Source organism: Mchenga conophoros, linkage group LG4 (genome assembly GCF_057382185.1).
Source record: "Mchenga conophoros isolate Kocher_MC1m ecotype Shallow Benthic linkage group LG4, M_conophoros_male_GT1.1, whole genome shotgun sequence".
NCBI classification, from domain to species: domain Eukaryota; kingdom Metazoa; phylum Chordata; class Actinopteri; order Cichliformes; family Cichlidae; genus Mchenga; species Mchenga conophoros.
Window position 1 is genome coordinate 37008506 of NC_140529.1, and position 16709 is coordinate 37025214.

Here is a 16709-nt window from a genome sequence, read left to right on the forward strand (position 1 = left end):
TGCTACTGTCTCATAAGACAAGTCTTGTGAAATAAGTCTTAAAATATCACTTAGTGATTAATTATGTCTATGTTTTAATAAGTTGTCTATTTTAAGTAACAGTGTCCACCTGACCTATAGAGGATGCTTCATTCAATGCAATAAACCAATCATTAAACACAAATGTTACTTTTGTTTCAGTAGAAAGTGTCTCTACTGCCACTTTAAGAAAGTATTCCTTTGTGCCAGAAAGACTTTAACACATCTTACTAGGGCTGCTCGATTATGGCAAAAATGATAATCACGATTATTTTCACTGAAATTGAGATCACGATTATTTGACGATATTTATTTAACCCTTTAAGACCTTATTATATTATTGTTTTTACATGCTGTAGTGCCATTTGTAGGAGCATTTCAAGTTGCTATACATCAATACAACTGTTATAGCCCATATTTTAATAATATGTATGCATTAAGTCCATAGTAATTACATAAATTGCAAAAAAGTGCAATAAACTACAAAAAAAAATTGAAAATCGCTTTTGTTTTGTTTACATATATTTCTACTTGGAGAAATTTAAGAGGCTTATCCCTCAAAACTTTAAATACAATAAAGTTGCAAAAAATAGTTTACAACAACAGGAAATTTATTTTGAGTGTCTTCATAGTTTTATTTTGGAGATACAGCAATTTTTATATACTGCAGGAAAAACAAAAAACAATCCTATGATGCAAATTTGCAAAGAAAACAGCATGTGCATCATTTCACTGTGGGAAGTGTTACGAACAGCTGATAGGAACGGCAAAGCCTGTTTCTGGAATATTATGTTTTTGTTCCTGCAAGCGCTTTTTATGCAATTTTTGCAAAGCTATATGTGGAACGAAACCGTGACCGAGGACAAGCTGATGGCATCAGATGTAAGTACAACTCCTCCGGTTTCATATGCAAAACAAATTATTGCGCTAGCTTACACGGTTCAGGTTCTACAGGGATTTAAAAATAGTTACGCAAAACGGAGCGTGCTGCTCTGACCGGCTTTAAAGGGTTAACAATGACTTTAAAAAAATAATATAAAATAGTGTGCAACACCACTGAAGTTTTTTTTTTAAACTCTCTTTTCAACCAACGGCAGTCACTCTCCAAATAACTTCTGCTTAGCTTTCCGAGCTTCCCTCGGGTCCTCTTAATCAGCGGTCTCCACCCTTTTTTGCGCCACGGACCGGTTTATGCCCGACAATATTTTCACGGACCGGCCTTTAAGGTGTCGCGGATAAATGAGGGAGGGGCTAATAATCGGCTCAGTCATTTTTAATGATCGTTGAAAGCCCAGATCGTAATCGTGATTAAAATTCGATTAATTGAGCAGCCCTACATCTTACCAAGGATAATTTACAGCCACTTTGTCTTTAATTCTGTGCTGATTCATTGCCGTTAAATGTTTCAGACAGCGGGTTTAAATGGTAGCTCATCACTAAATCAACTAAATCACAGTAAAGAAAAAGAAAAACGGCTTTTCGGTTGAATCTCAGTCAAAACCCAATCACAGCTGCCGCAGCTAACAAAGCTTCGCTTCACCAGAAAAGTTGCATTAAAATAAAGAGGTGGGGCTGTGTCTCATACCACGAGATCATACAAACTATTTTCTCACCACTCCACCGCTTTTTCCTGATAATACACTTAACAGAAAACCCATCCTTATTCCTCCCCTCAAGGTCAGTGCATTTTCAGAGGAGACAGGTGAAACGGCGCAGGTTCTGGCCATCCCTCTGCGTTTGCAAGTATGGATGGCATCCACTGTTTGTACGGCAAAAATAAGACACGTGGGTTTAAGTGATGAATGAGTCTGCAGCTCCTGGTGGAGCAAAATAAAACAGAACCACTTAGCTCTTGTCAAAGCTGCACTGCAGACTGGTTGGGCGACTCTCTTCCATGTGTCCGAGGATGAATTATGTGTGTGTGCAGGCTTAGTGGTATGAGGGGGGTCCTCCAGAGATGTTGCAGCACATTTTCCAAACTGAATTGAGATAATCATTTGCTTTTTAATCAGCAACAAATTGTGTAGTGTGTGCCAACAAAGCATGAAGGTGTTTCCCAACGTCACACCATATTGTCCTCTCCCTCCAGGGTGAGGGCTCCAACTTCCTCCAGCTGGGCTCCTCCATCGAGCAGCAGATCAACGGTATGTTCAAGGTGATGGAGGAATACAACTGGGACAGCTTTGTGGTCATAACCAGCCTCTACCCGGGTTACGAAGCCTACGTGGATTACATCAAGTCCTTTACTGACACCAGCTACTTCATATGGGATCTGCAGGATGTTCTGACCTTCGACATGTCCACTGACATCACGAACGACATACGAGCGCGGAGGCTGCTGCAGCAGATAGACGCCCAGGTGCTGCTGGTCTACTGCTCCCACGAAGAGGCCCAGTACCTGTTTGCCATGGCAGGAGAGGTCGGATTAGTGGGACCAGACTACATCTGGATTATCCCGAGCCTGGCTGTGGGAAACCCAGACATCCCTCCACCCGACAGCTTCCCGGTGGGGCTCATCAGCATCATTACGGACCGGTGGAGGATGAGCCTGAGGAAAAGGGTGCGCGACGGGGTGGCTATCGTCGTGAAAGGTGTCCAGAGTTTTCGAAAACAAAGAGGCTTCGTTCCCGAGGGCCACAGCGACTGTCACAACCCTGTCAAGGCGGTAGCTACCAATGACACCCTGTTCAGGTAAGCTACGATGTTGTGGGCAGCGCCTTTACTTTACTACCAACTGTTTCTGTCTGGTCTGCTGTTACATATCCTTAATGTAAAAGAATTAAATTCTTTATAATATGATAAGTAAACTGCTAATGAAGCAGTGCCACCGGCCTCAAACTGTGTGACACAGTTTAAGCTTATAAGAAAAAAATTAATTAATTAAAAGAGGTCACATGGACACTGTCAGGTAAAGTTGCCATAACAAAAGTTCACACCTCTAATTTATCTGTAGATAAATTCAAATTCATATACTTACCTTCAGGAGAAGAATTTATTTTATTTTATTAAGCTCCATCTACAGGTACAGGTATAAAAAGATTACTCCTCAGACTGCTTAAAATCACTTCAACGACATTTAAGACTAAACTTGCACTCGAAGTGAACATAAACTCCCCACAGAAAGGAAACAGGAAGTAAAATCAATTTATTTAGCTTAAATTTACACATTTTAATATATTTTTAAGACTTTTGAAACACTAATAAATTAGCCATTATATCTCATCTGTTATAAAATATACAGGTTTATTCAAACTGTGAAAAAGTTCAATTCATTCATCACTTGCGTGATAACAAGGTTAAATGTGATTTGGTGCTGACATGCAGGTATACTCTGTCACAGCTGTGGAAATTCTCACAATAATGTGACTAAAAACTTTTAACAACTAAACTCAGTTTAATAAGCCTCCTAATGAGGAGCATCACAGGAAAGCCTGGGAAAAAGAGCAGGAAGTATTAGATTTTACTGGCTAGCAGTTTGCAGGTGTGTGTTACCACAACTACACAATCCTCCTAGGACCTCGAAGTAATTTCACCCCAAAGTCAGACTGTGCAACGCTCAGAGAAACAAAAAAAACAAGAGCTAGATTTCAGTTAGCATGTTAAATGTGACATCATGACAGAACGACTAGAAAAAGAGAGAAAAAAACATGGCAGCTTACTTGCTCAGGTCTGTATCTGAACAAAACACCGCACCTTTAGAGCAAAGTCCAAAGTGCCAATGTTTGGTCATAAAACATAGACCAAGTCTGGAGAAAACCAAACAGCACAAACACATCATATAGTACCAACTGTCAGCATGGTGGTGGAGACCTGATGTTTTGGGCTCATTTTGGAGCTACAGGACGTGGGTGCCTGTGCAGTCATCAAGCCATAAAGTCCTCTGGATACTAAAATATTCTAGAATCAATCGTGAGACCATCTGTCTCCAACAGAATGGCTGAAAAAGGAAAGATTGAAGAAAGTCCCAGTCAGAGTCCCCACCTGCATCTGACTGAAGTGCTGAGACAGCTGTGAATAAATGAATGGCTGCAAAGGCCTCAATGAACTGAAACTATGTTGCAGATTAAAGTGGACGTTACAACGTCACAACGTCACAATGTTACAACGTCCAGTTATTGCTGCTCAATAGAATAGAATAGAATTCAAAAGTACATTAAAAACCACTAAATAGCAGATTCTAGAGAGACGCAGAGCCTCGCATTGTTCACGTGGTGGTTCTACAAGCTACTGAACGCAGGGGTGGACTGCAGAGAGACCTATGAAACGTCTCTTTTATGACTGTATCTCACATTTAGAAACTAAAAGGTGCACACAGAGGTGCCAGAGTCGAGCTTGCCCGTGCTTCCCCTCTCTACCAAGTTTCATAAAACTCAGAGTGGTTATTGTTTAAACTTGCTGGCAGATAAACGCTGAACACGAGTTTCTCCACTGGGAAAAACTGGTTACCGGGCCAGTCCTCGTAAATGCTGCGAGTGCCGCAGTTTGACGTTAATGGAGCTGATTGTGAGCATGAGATATGAACTCTGTACTTTATAATGTCTAGCTTGTCGTGTTTAATTGGACACTAGACTCTAAGGACAGCGCTTTAAATTTAAATTGAACCCCAGAGTTTTGGAAACGCACTCAAAAATGTACCAGCTGTTACAGCAGCTGCACAAGAGGAGCTCAAACAACTGCGAGACGTCTTCAGGACAAACAAATTAACACTTTAACACACCGACATTTATCGTCTTTTATACCATTTTATCATTTTTATGTTGCAGATAGAAAAAAACCTGCTTGCTCACTCTTCCTATGTCTATATTTTTTACTTATTTCTGTATTTATTTTGGGTGGAGTTGAGCTCTGCCACTGATTCGAAGCAGTGACGATATTTCACAGAGAAGTCAATATTTGGAGTTATTATAATAAATTAGGTTAAATTGCTCCCCGGTGGTCAGAGATCACACAGTGAGTATTCTTTCATTTTTGATATATCAAAGATAAGAACGGTAATGGCTCCGTCTTACATCTGTGGGACATGGCAAGATTGAGGTCAACAACCACTTATTTATTCATGACTGCCCATCTGTTTGATGCTGTGGAGCACATTTTATGGCGACTGTCACTCTCCCAAACTGTGTCCTCTGCCCCGCTGCCATCTATCTCCTCGTCTCTCCAGCACTGAGCGCTCTGCTGTATCTCCTGGAGGCCGCAGGGTAATTTAGTTGGCGGGCAGGGTGTTGGTAACGACGGGTAAGGGGCGTGGTTTCGCATCACCAAAAGAGTAATCTGACACCATCTGTGCCGTTGAGCACACAGGAAATCCTATTTTATTGGGAAAATGTTTTAATCAGCAAAAGGGTAGCGCTAGGAAAAAAACTGCCCCAGCAACAGCTTTTGGCTCATGTAAGCCAAGGTCATTCAGGGAGAGACGGAGGGCGTTTTGCGTGTAAATGTTTATATGTGCAGGTTTAGATGGTCACCATGGGGCACCGAACGGGACACAAGCGTCACCAGACACTCGCCTTGCATTATGAAACATCACTCTCTCCCTCTCATGTCAGAAGTCGTTTATCTTACAGAGTCTTCAGAGCCTTGGGGGGGACAAATTTTCCTTTTGTAAACCCAAACCGTCCATAAAAGAGCGGAAAATTGAGAACAGGCTTTGATAATGTACAAACCCGTCCGTTTAAACTCGCTAAACCCAGCAGGCATGATTTGAATAGCGGCAGTAACGTGAAGGTCGGCGAGAGAGAACAAAGCACTTCTGTCACCTCGTGTTTCCAGCCAGATCAAACACGAACGACGGCCTCTCCTCCCAGATTCCTCCACACATCGCTGGAGTTGGAAACAGGCTTTTGATAATGAGTCGGCTCACCTGTTAATGAGATTATTGCACGATACCAGATTAAAGAGGCTTTTCGCATAGACCTGTTCTCCTCTCAGCGGGCCTTCGTCACCTCTGCTGGAGTGTGAGAAAGCAGCACCACAGGTCTAATGTGACAGAGGATGTGGAAGCCGAAGGAGCAGGGAACCATTGTCGCTGGCGTTCTCAGATTACCCATTCAAAGGGTTTAATAATCCCAAAAAGTACATGTAAGCTCCTCCTACACCTGAGAGTTAGGACTAAAATAACTGGTTTATTAATCACTGAGTCAATCAACAGTAAAATTATTGGCAATTATCTTGGCAAGCAACAGATGTCAAACATTACTTTATCCCTGCCTCTCAGGTCAGATGATTTGTTAAATCAAAGAATTCAAACTCTTTCATTCTTGTAGCATGTTTACGTTTAACCACCCTTCTACACCTGACGGGGGAAAAAAAAAAAAAGTATCAGGGTGAAAATTAACACCACCCAGTTGACTTTTTTGCCAAGTATTATAGTTTTCAGCAACTGTCACATGTACCTCCTGAACAATGTCAGCCCATTCCTCTTTGACAAATCTCTCAGGATCCTGCAAATTCTCATTTGAGTTTTATCCATTAGCATGTACCTTGGTCTTCAGCCAGTTAATAACATTCAGTTTGGTCTTGCAGAGTAAGTTCTTCACCAAGAGCGACACTTAGTCTGGGTCGCTGTAGCGTTGGAAGACATCTCAAAAACTGTGGATCCACTGGGAACTGTTCGACTGCTGCACAGTTGTGGTTATAAGGTGGCAGTTAGTTGGCACCACATGTGAATTCATTTTTTTAGCATCTTTATTTATAACGCACTTTACATCCAACAACGTTGGCCAAAGTGCTACAAATATAAAACAAAGAGAAAATTGCATATAGAATATCTTAAAAATAAACATAATGTAATTAATAAGCAACATTAAAAGTCATCAACAAGTCCTGCTGTGCTGAAAGCCAAGGTAAATATGTTTTAAGATGTGATTTAAAAACACGGCTTCTGTAGCAATTTTATTTGTATGTCTTGTTATATTGTTACACACATACATGTTTAAATGCTGTAAAAAAATGTTACAACTGCACAAACATATTACAAGTTCAACTCACTGATCATCTTGTTCTGGGATTTCTGTTTCAGGCACATGTTGAATGTAACATGGGAACACAATGACTTCTCCTTCAACACTCATGGTTACCTGGTGAATCCAGCCATGATAATCATCACTCTGGACAGAGAGCGACAGTGGGACAAGGTAAGATGACGGCAGCTGCTCGACTTCACACCAAATGGCTTTTTAAATGTGTGTCTGATTATTTCTGAGTGGATAAACTAACAGTTGAGCTCACACAATGAGGAGTGTTTACAGGACACTGATGTCTTTCTCTGCATGCTAACAGCAGAGTGATTTCATACATCGCCGGTCTCTTTGTATAGACTAGTTAGCGGAATCAAAGCTCCACTGATACCAATGAAATAATGAGGGATCGCCTCCTAATCACACGCAGCACATTCACACCCCTCCCCCACTGATCCCACCCTACACTTCTTCGAAGGATATTAAAGTAAAACCCACACACTCGGGAAACTTTGCTTCAGCAAGCTGCCTCATTGAGATGGAAACATTCATTGAACCAGAGGGTGAATCTGATGTAACACTAGACTGGAGGGAGTTCACTTCCTCATCAGGTTCAACAGAAAGTGCTTAATTTCACATTATGCACAAAATGAAGAGACACCAGCAGTTCAAAGCTAATTATGTGATTTTAATGTTTTAAGATGTTACTTCCTGTAACTTCCAATATGTTATTGGGACTGTGAGAAAATGGGAAGCTGTAATGGCAACGTAAACAAACAATTTGTGGATATGGAAGGAGACTGAAGCAGTTTTGTGCATCATTCAACACTACACCAAACACTATTGACTTTTGACTGTTGTCTAAATGACTTTTGTGTACATGAGACAATCAAATGTTAACAGTCAATCAATTCCAATTAATCAACTGTAAAAAAAAACAATCAGAAAATAATTTAAAATCATTACGGTTGAATAAAATTCTGTGATGACTCTAGTAGAAGTAAAGCTTCTAGAGTGTAGAGACCTAAAACTGTTTTAGTCTGGATCAGTATAGTCGAAAGAAAAATTTAATAATTGGTGGGATAGCTTCATATTTCCATCAAACAAACCCAGCACAGAACAGCGCACACGACACTGATTAAGTGAGGCAACACATGGAAGGAGCTGCCGGGTTGTAAGTGGGTTACAAAGTGGCTTGCAAGCACAAACCAACTGTAGGAAAGTTAGAGCAGCCTAAACAGGACAGCCTGTGAGATCAGCCGACTGGACGCTGATCTGGTCTGCTATTGAGATCAGCTGATGTACCTCCAGCGCAACTAACTGTGGATTGTGCACATTCAAAATATATATGAATATTTAAGAAAAAGCAGCAATTTGCACATTTAAAAACTAGATCTGGAGATTATCTGGTATATTATCTTTAATCACCATTTATCTTTGGAAACAGTTTTTTTTTTAAATAAACGATCACTAAAAGATTGTTATTTTTGTGTCTCTATCCATCTTATTTTCTTTATATGCCATTTCTTTCTGAACAGACAAGTCTTTCCTTGGTATCTTGTCCTGGTGCATTATTCATTATGGCTCAGTCACACTAGAAAATAGGACAGCGACCGCCTTGAAACTAGGGGGGGGGGGGGAGGGTTGCTCCGTGTTTTCACTGAATTTGTTTGCAATCGAAAAACAATTTCAAGAAGCTGCAGTTTCTGTGCAATCGGTCATGCACAGGTTGAACGCACAAGCATGCAACACCCTCAATCTCTAGGAAACAACTTCTGACTGTAGGCAGTTGCACAGGTTTCCGCCAACTAGGCAACTTGTCTCCAAACAATTGCGATCCAACTCCTGACTCCAATTTTTAAGGTGAAGGTTTGCAAATAATGCTGTCAAATTTATACACTCATTCAAATTTCCAACACAATGCAATCAGTCGGGCTCAGTCTATGCTGATGAACACAACTCATCTGTGACATGCCTCTTTGCCAAAGACGACTCAACTGGTTGCCAACTGGTTGTATTCTGATTATACTCCTGTATAAAACCAAGGTTGCTGACACTTATATAAGGTTGCAGTTAAATTGCCGTCCTGCAGCAACAGGATCACGATTTGTGGAGGAATTTCTGTTTTGGCGAGTTTGTGGCGATACTCTGAATGCAAGCAGCTAATAAATTTATGTTTAATGTCCATTTCTGTCTGTGTAGAAGGCAACGGAGTTGTGATGTTTTTAGATTTTATCACAGTTGATCTCCATCTCACAAACAGATTGCAAGTAACTGTCGACGTGACCCAATTCAATCACAAACTGACAGCAGACTCATAGCAAACCGACTCCATTTTATTGCCTATTTATTCCCGTCTTGATGGACCAAAGTCACTTTGAAGTTAGCAGCTAGACCTGGTGCCCCTTCTGCATAGCAACGAGAAAATGAGATCACAAGTTCACAGCACACAGCTGCAATAATTTTAGTCACATCGCGGTGTCCGACTACTTTTTCCAAATCGTTCCATGCTCTTTTCTCTTTTTTTTTTAAGTAACGACCAACAGAAAACTTCCTGGAAGTGTAACTCTGTCTCCTCTAATATGTAAACACAATGCTAACAATAGAAGACTGAATCTAAATTGAATTCACTGATGTTAACAGGAACTGGATAGGTCATGTGACAAGCAGCTCAGCTGAGTTTAGCATAAGACGTTAGTCGTATTGACTCAGAAACACTTTCACATAAAATATGAAATGTGGGCGACAGACTTACATGTGTCCTCCCAATCACCCACCATTCCTAGCGTGCTGACCTTTACATAAACCTTTCTGGGGAGGAAAAATACATTTCTCCCGTTCCCTGGAAGAACAACACTGCACTCATTTCACAAAATTTTGTCTAAGAAGTGTGAGGCAATCCATTTCGTGTGCTCCACTTTCTGTTGCCTCTATTCTCTGAAAGCTGAAAATCAATTCCACCTTTTGATTTCCTTTTTACCAGCCTTTGTATTGTACACATGCAGAGGCAGCCGGCCTGTTACATTCATACATCATCTCTGTACAAGCAGCCTCACAGTTTTTAGGCTGCTGCCTGGCATTACACGCCTCATATTTTTTTAACTTATTAAAAAAACCCTACATCACTACAACGCTCTTATCGGCCAGGCCTAATATGGAACTTGCCAAGAGTCATTGTTCAGCTGTTTCCACAGATGTACAACTCAAAGTCATTTGGAAAGAGCAAGAGAGTGAGTGAGAGAGAGAGCATGACAAAAGAAAGTGGAGACGGAAAGAAAAGGGCCCTGAGAATGACGAGAAGTGTTCCTGTCATTGCCGTTATCTGCAATTTTTTAGCTGCATGCAACACTTACAAACCCTGAAAGTAGAACCTCACCACTGAAAAGGATTTAACTGGAAAGATGGATCCAGTTGCACTTTCCCGACAGATTTTCTGTGATATAAACAACCAGTTCTCTTTCCAGACAATTAATAATAGAATTAAAACTCTCATGACAGTGTTTGCTATAAATTAAGTTTCCCATTCCTTATTCTTGCTTAGGTGCTGCGTGAAACACAAACGTCTTTTTACCGATGTCTCAGATGAATGAACAATGAAGATTTCACAGTCTAAGCAGCCACAGGCAAAAGAGTTTCTTTTTTTGTTTCACTCATCTCAGTACATTCTCTTGTAAATTGAAATTCTGAGTGACTAAATGCCCAAGAGTGGGATGATACTATAACAGTGGACTGATCGATATGACTGGCAGGAAAGAAGAATAACCGTGAGGTCCAGGGAGACCTGAGATATTTGCACTTTTCTGTCGACGTTCAGTTTTTTTCCATTTCACTGTGACAGGCTTTACTGACTGGCATGATGAGATAGGATTGCCCCCCTTCCTGCATAAACAGCAGAGATTATGTGGGAGGAAAAACATTGTGTTCAGACTGGCGCTTTTTTTTTAGCTCTCCAGGAAGTTGATGACATTTACAGAAGCACAGTCAAGTGAACTAGAAAGAATTTTGTTTAAATATCAATAAGCTCACATTTGTCCCAAATACCTCACTGCCAGAAGTAAAACTCAAGTGGAATCGTTTCATCTACACGAAACAAAAAGGCGCCGACTATTTTAAAAATGTGTCTAGGTGATTGATGTAGATGGAGACAACTGAGATACAGTGCTACTTTGACCTACACTCAAGTATTAGGTTTACTGTTTTAAACTGGCAGAAATACAAAATAATTGCGACCACGTAATTTTACAGTCTCGCTGCCTTTGAAACGGGTGCTTTAAAGACGGTGATCGGGTCTGCGACTGTTCGCAGTCAGCTGCCGTCTTCGAAGCAATAACACGGAGTCAATCTGCGGTTAGTTGGATTATTAAATGATATTAAGTTGGCAGTTACATAAAGTGGCAAAGAGTCCAGAAATTCAATAACTCCTCCACAAATAGTGACATAACTCCTGAAGGACTGCGATTTAACTGAGAAATGCTTTTATGTAAGAACCACAAAAAGTTGAGTCGAGTTTCATGTCGCAAGGAGACGCAACGCAGATGGATTGTGTTCATGGTGCAGACTGGATCAGACTGACTGTGAAGTATCTGCAAATTGAGCAACAATTTGCAAACATGTGCCAACGTCTCTGAATGTGACTGCAGGTTCGAGTCAGATCGCTATCAGAGGCCAAATGTGATTTGTCCTGTTTTGTGCCATTGGTCTAGGGCAGGGGGTGTCCAACTCCTGGCCCCGAGGGCCGGTGTCCTGCAGGTTTTAGACGTTTCCTTGATCCATCACAGCTGACTTAAATGGCTAAATTATCTCCTCAACATCTCTTGAAGTTCTCCAGAGCCAGGTAATGAACTAATCATGTGATTCAGGTGTGTTGACCCAGGGTGAGATCTAAAACCTGCAGGACACTGGCCCTTGAGGCCTGGAGTTGGACACCCCTGGTCTAGAGTAACTGAGTCATAAGGGGGCAGGAAAATCATTCATCGCGACAAAGAAACATCCCTCAAAGCCGCTGCTTTGTTTAAACAGATCAAAACTTGTCTTGTTGGTCATTTTCTTTCACTTGGTCCTTTGTATTTGAGATGTGATCATCCAGACCAGGGTCTGTGAGGGCTGGATGATGACTCTGGTCTGTCTGGTTAGCCGACCACATCCACACAAGTCAGTGTTTTGCAACAGGAGATGGATTTGCACGCCTAGCACTGGGCGTTGCTGAGTTTAAGATAAGATAAGATAGAACTTTATTAATCCCTCGGGTGGGTTCCTCTGGGAAATTCGATTTCCAAAAAAGCACAGCACCGACAGAAGTTACAGAGTTATACACACACACATATATAAATACAGAGACAATATAAATAAAATATACGAAGGGGATAAATAGAATAAATAGGAATAAAAATAAAAATACAAGTGAATTGCACATTTCAAGTATTGAGTCTATTGCACCGTTGACTATTTACAAAAGTATTGCACAAAAGGTATTGTACAGTGAGGTGAAGAGGCACTACAGCTTAGTTGTTCCCCCCTCCTTTGTCCTCCTGTCTCCCCTCCCTCTCCCCTCCAGAGAGGAGTTAAACAGTCTGATGGCGTGTGGGACAAAGGAGTTTTTAAGTCTGTTAGTTCTTGTCTTTGGGAGAAGCAACCTGTCACTGAACAGACTCTTCTGATTGTTTATGGCCGTGTGCAGAGGATGCCCAGCATTGTCCATAATGTCCAGCAGTTTCTTTAATGTCCTTTTCTCTGCCACTGTCACCAGAGTGTCCAGCTTCATGCCGACCACAGAGCTAGCCCTCCTGATCAGTTTCTCCAGCCTGGATGAGTCCTTCTTTGCTGTGCTGCTCCCCCAGCACACCACAGCATAGAAAAGTACTCCAGCAACCACCGACTGGTAAAACATCCTCAGGAGCTTCCTGCAGATGTTAAAAGACCTCAGCCTCCTGAGGAAGTACAGTCGGCTTTGGGCTTTTTTATACAGGTGCTCTGTGTTGCATGACCAGTCCAGTTTATTGTCCACCCACAGCCCGAGGTACTTGTACTTGTTGACCACCTCCACCTCCTCCCCCTCTATCTGAACCGGCAGTGGACCTGCTCTAGAGGGGGAGGAGGTTTCACTAACCTTAGCTCACTTGCCTGCTAACAACGTCATTAGCCATTAACCTGAAGCCACATCAGTTTTCATTTTGACCTCCTTGTAGCATTTGTGCTGGAGTCTGTGTTGTGCTGGGAGGCAGTCATTCGTTTAATTAGTGAGTAATGGACTCCATTTCTACCTCCCGGTAATTTATTGTTGCTCACTTTGGATTTTCACCGAAGCAAGAATGTTGGGAAAGGTCTCACTTTCCAAGTCAATCTGCTCAAACACTGGGAAAAGTTGCATGTAGCACTTTCAGAACAAATCTTAATGACCATGTTCAGTTTTGTGTATGACTTTGTCTCTGCTTCTGAACATCATTTGTTGCCAAATCTACCAGGACCTGCATGTGTTTGCAATGCTGGAGTTTGCCAGATGACTCCGCACTGGTGCCGAGTTTGTTACCAGATTTGTCTGCGCTGCCATCTTCTCTGTGAATCTGCAGCAATCCCTGTTCAAATGAGCGAGAGGGCAGATTAATGTCGTTGTTGTTTTCTGTTTGACGCTAGGATAGAATATTCTTCAAAGGTTTTAGCCAAAACTGTTGCAAACGAGACAGGGAGCCACACTACAATTTAGCAGACGTAGAACGTGCTCTGGATTGAAAGCTGGTGTTTCTGGACTTGACTAATTCTTCATGTTTTCATATTGCCAGAGTGAATCGGAAATATTTCACCGCTGCTGATCCTCTACACTGGCCACGGTGTGTACTCTGGTCCAATGACAGCTGGGAGGGAGAGAGGGAAAAATGGATGGATGGATGTTTAAAATGTTTTAAAGTAGCACCTGTTTACATTTGGGTTTCTGGTCCAACTCTCAGAAAGGTCATGCTTCTCTGGGAGTAAACTAACTGCAGCTGCTTGTACCTGTGAAACTGTGAAAGTCTGTTTGCCATTCATTTACTACACTGTGGCACGAAAAACAGCATTTAAAAATCAATCTGACGTGTCAGTGTTTGTGGTACACTGGGACCAACCGGTCCAACGCAACATTCACTCCTTATTTGTGAGGCTGATTAAAGGAGGGTGAGTCAGAAGGGCCAATCAGTGGAGCTGAACAGGTCACGGCTTCTTTAAATAAGTGAGGCTGAAATGTTTAATTTCTGATCTTTATTATGTATTCAGCTTGCTCGTGAATGCTCATTTCCCCACAACATCCAATTAAAATTAGCTCCCTGGTAATAAAGCGGGGGTGGAATTGCTTTCATTGCATTAGATGTATAATTGTGCTCTCTACATCCCCAGTGACAAAAAAATCAATTTCCTCTAAACTGTCCAGGAACTAAAACTCTGCTCTCTGCGCCGGGACCAGACGCTCAAATCGCAACATGTCAAAACAGCACATACAGTTAGAGGATTGAGGACAAGTGTATTAAGAGTGGAGACTGAGATAGACGGGGTTACGCACTTCTGTCCTCATGCATGAGGGGCTTATTTTCTCAATATTATACAATTATTTTTATGTAGTTTTGTGGCTCGGCTAAACAGATTTCCAGGATCCTCTGGAGTTTATTTATGTGGCTGTTCCCCCAAATCCATGTTTATTTCTGTGCCTCGCTGCTGTAACAAATCAGAACCACAGAAGCCATCTGGAGTTTGGTGCAGGGATTTTTCACTGCTTCGCATTAATCCACTCCCCTCCTCTCTCTGTACCTTCAGGTGGGCACCTATGAAATGGGGATCCTGCAGATGAGATACCCCGTCTGGCCGCGGTTTGGCAGCTACTTAGAGCCCGTGTCAGATTACAGGCACCTCACAGTGGCCACACTGGAGGAGCGGCCCTTTGTCATTGTGGAGGCAGTGGACCCCGTGACTGGTACCTGTGTTAGCAACACCGTGCCCTGCCGACGACAGTCCAATAAGACCGAGACGTAAGTGAAGTGGCTCCAAAGATTCCTATTAAATCTTTCATTTTTCCTGCTGACGAGACAGATGTTGCATTTTCAGTGCTATCCTAATTAACGCTCACAGGGTGGAGTTAAAAGCTGAAAATCAGATGAATAGCATCACATATCATAAGTTGATTAATTACACATTTCACATTCAGTTGTTTTGCAAGCCAATTACTCCAAACACTACAGGGCGTAACCACTGGGACAGGAGGCTAATGTAGCAGATGGGGAATGGAGTTTGTAATAAGAATATCGCTGACCAACAGAGTACGAGTTCGGACAACAGCTTGCAGAGCGCATTAAGCTAACAGCCAAGTTTAACCTTGGCCTTATGGCAAAGTTACATGTGAAATACATTTTAATTAGCTGAAGTCAATTTGTACTTTAGTCGTCACCCCGTCGACTGGGGTCTGTGCAGAGAACAATATCATACTTTACAGATTTTTTTATTTATCTTCCCGATTTCATTTTTTATACAATTGGCTTCCTTCTAACGATGCCACAGACAGCACTGTGCAAAAGATTTATGCAGGTGAGGAAAAAATGCTGTAAACAAAGTGTTAATCATTTATTTTCATCAATCAACAAAATGCAGCGAATGAACAAAAGAGAAATGTTTGCTGTGACCACCCTTTGCCTTCTTCTAGGTACACTTGCACACAGTTTTTGAAGGAACTCGGCTGGTAGCTTGTTCCAGACATCTTGGAGAACTAACCACAGATCTTCTGTGGATGTCATGTAATCCTGACACACTCGATGATGTTGAGATCAGGGCTCTGTGGGGGCCGTACCATCACTTTCAGTACTACTTGTTCTTCTTTATGCTGTAGATAGTTCTTAATGACTTTGGCTGTACGGTCGGGGTCGTTGTCCTGCTGCAGAAAACATTTGGGGCCAATAAACGATCATTTACACTTCTGAAAACTTTCTTTGTCTACAGCATTTTTTCACACCAGCCTAAAAACTTTGCACAGTGCTGTATATTAAATGTTTTCTGTTTCTTTATGGGCAATTCCACCTACAATTTTGGGCAACTTTGATTCTTACAGTAAATTATTCTACTCCATGTATGTTAAATATGTTGGCAAGATGAAGGTGAAAACGTCTAAAATAAAGTCCAAGACAAGGTTTATATTTTCATTCCCTTGTACAGATTTGAGCTCGTTAACTTTGATCTTGTGTAGAAGTCATCGGTGACTCCACATGTTTATTACTAGAAAGAGATAAATGGACCGGTTCTTACATGAGGGTTTCAACTCAAAGCGCTAACATGCTTTTTAAACATGCTGTTGGTTTGTTATCAATTTGCTAGGCAGCTGCTGTTGTGTCTTTATCTTCAGGTGCCATTTGGTCTCCCTGAATATACGGCAAGAGCTGGTCAGGTCATTTCAACATGTGTTGATCATCTCAGCCACACACACGTCTTATGTGAACCCACTTTACCGCACAGTCCCACATGCACACTCACATGTTAACGTGCCCATTTTAATTGATTCTGTGACTAACTTGAGAGTGCCATTAGGTGTGAGATTAAGAGACTCTTCCTCTGCCATTAGCGCATGCATGACTTCTTATCACTCAATGGTGAGATGCTCATTAGGCTGCTTGGCCAGAGTGCAATATCCCGGAGATCACTCTGTGACCCAATCAGGGAAATGTACGCGCTTGCATGGAGGGGTATCAATTAGATGGGACGATTAGGCCATGTCATCAATCCCGAACA

At 41.8% G+C, this 16709-nt stretch overlaps 2 protein-coding genes across 6 annotated transcripts in view; one reads left to right on the plus strand and one right to left on the minus strand.

Moving 5' to 3' along the window:
* The window catches only part of LOC146576711 (uncharacterized), a 152108-nt gene that overhangs the window by 77115 nt on the left and 58284 nt on the right, over positions 1-16709 (minus strand). The gene's annotated exons all lie outside the window — the stretch shown is intronic.
* The window catches only part of grin2ca (glutamate receptor, ionotropic, N-methyl D-aspartate 2Ca), a 78206-nt gene that overhangs the window by 40252 nt on the left and 21245 nt on the right, over positions 1-16709 (plus strand). For all 4 annotated transcript variants that reach the window (XM_085272159.1, XM_085272161.1, XM_085272163.1 and 1 more), the window contains 3 exons: positions 2108-2709; positions 7037-7151; positions 14754-14965. In XM_085272159.1, coding sequence (XP_085128285.1) covers positions 2108-2709; positions 7037-7151; positions 14754-14965 — 929 coding nt within the window. The remainder of the gene's footprint in view (positions 1-2107; positions 2710-7036; positions 7152-14753; positions 14966-16709) is intronic.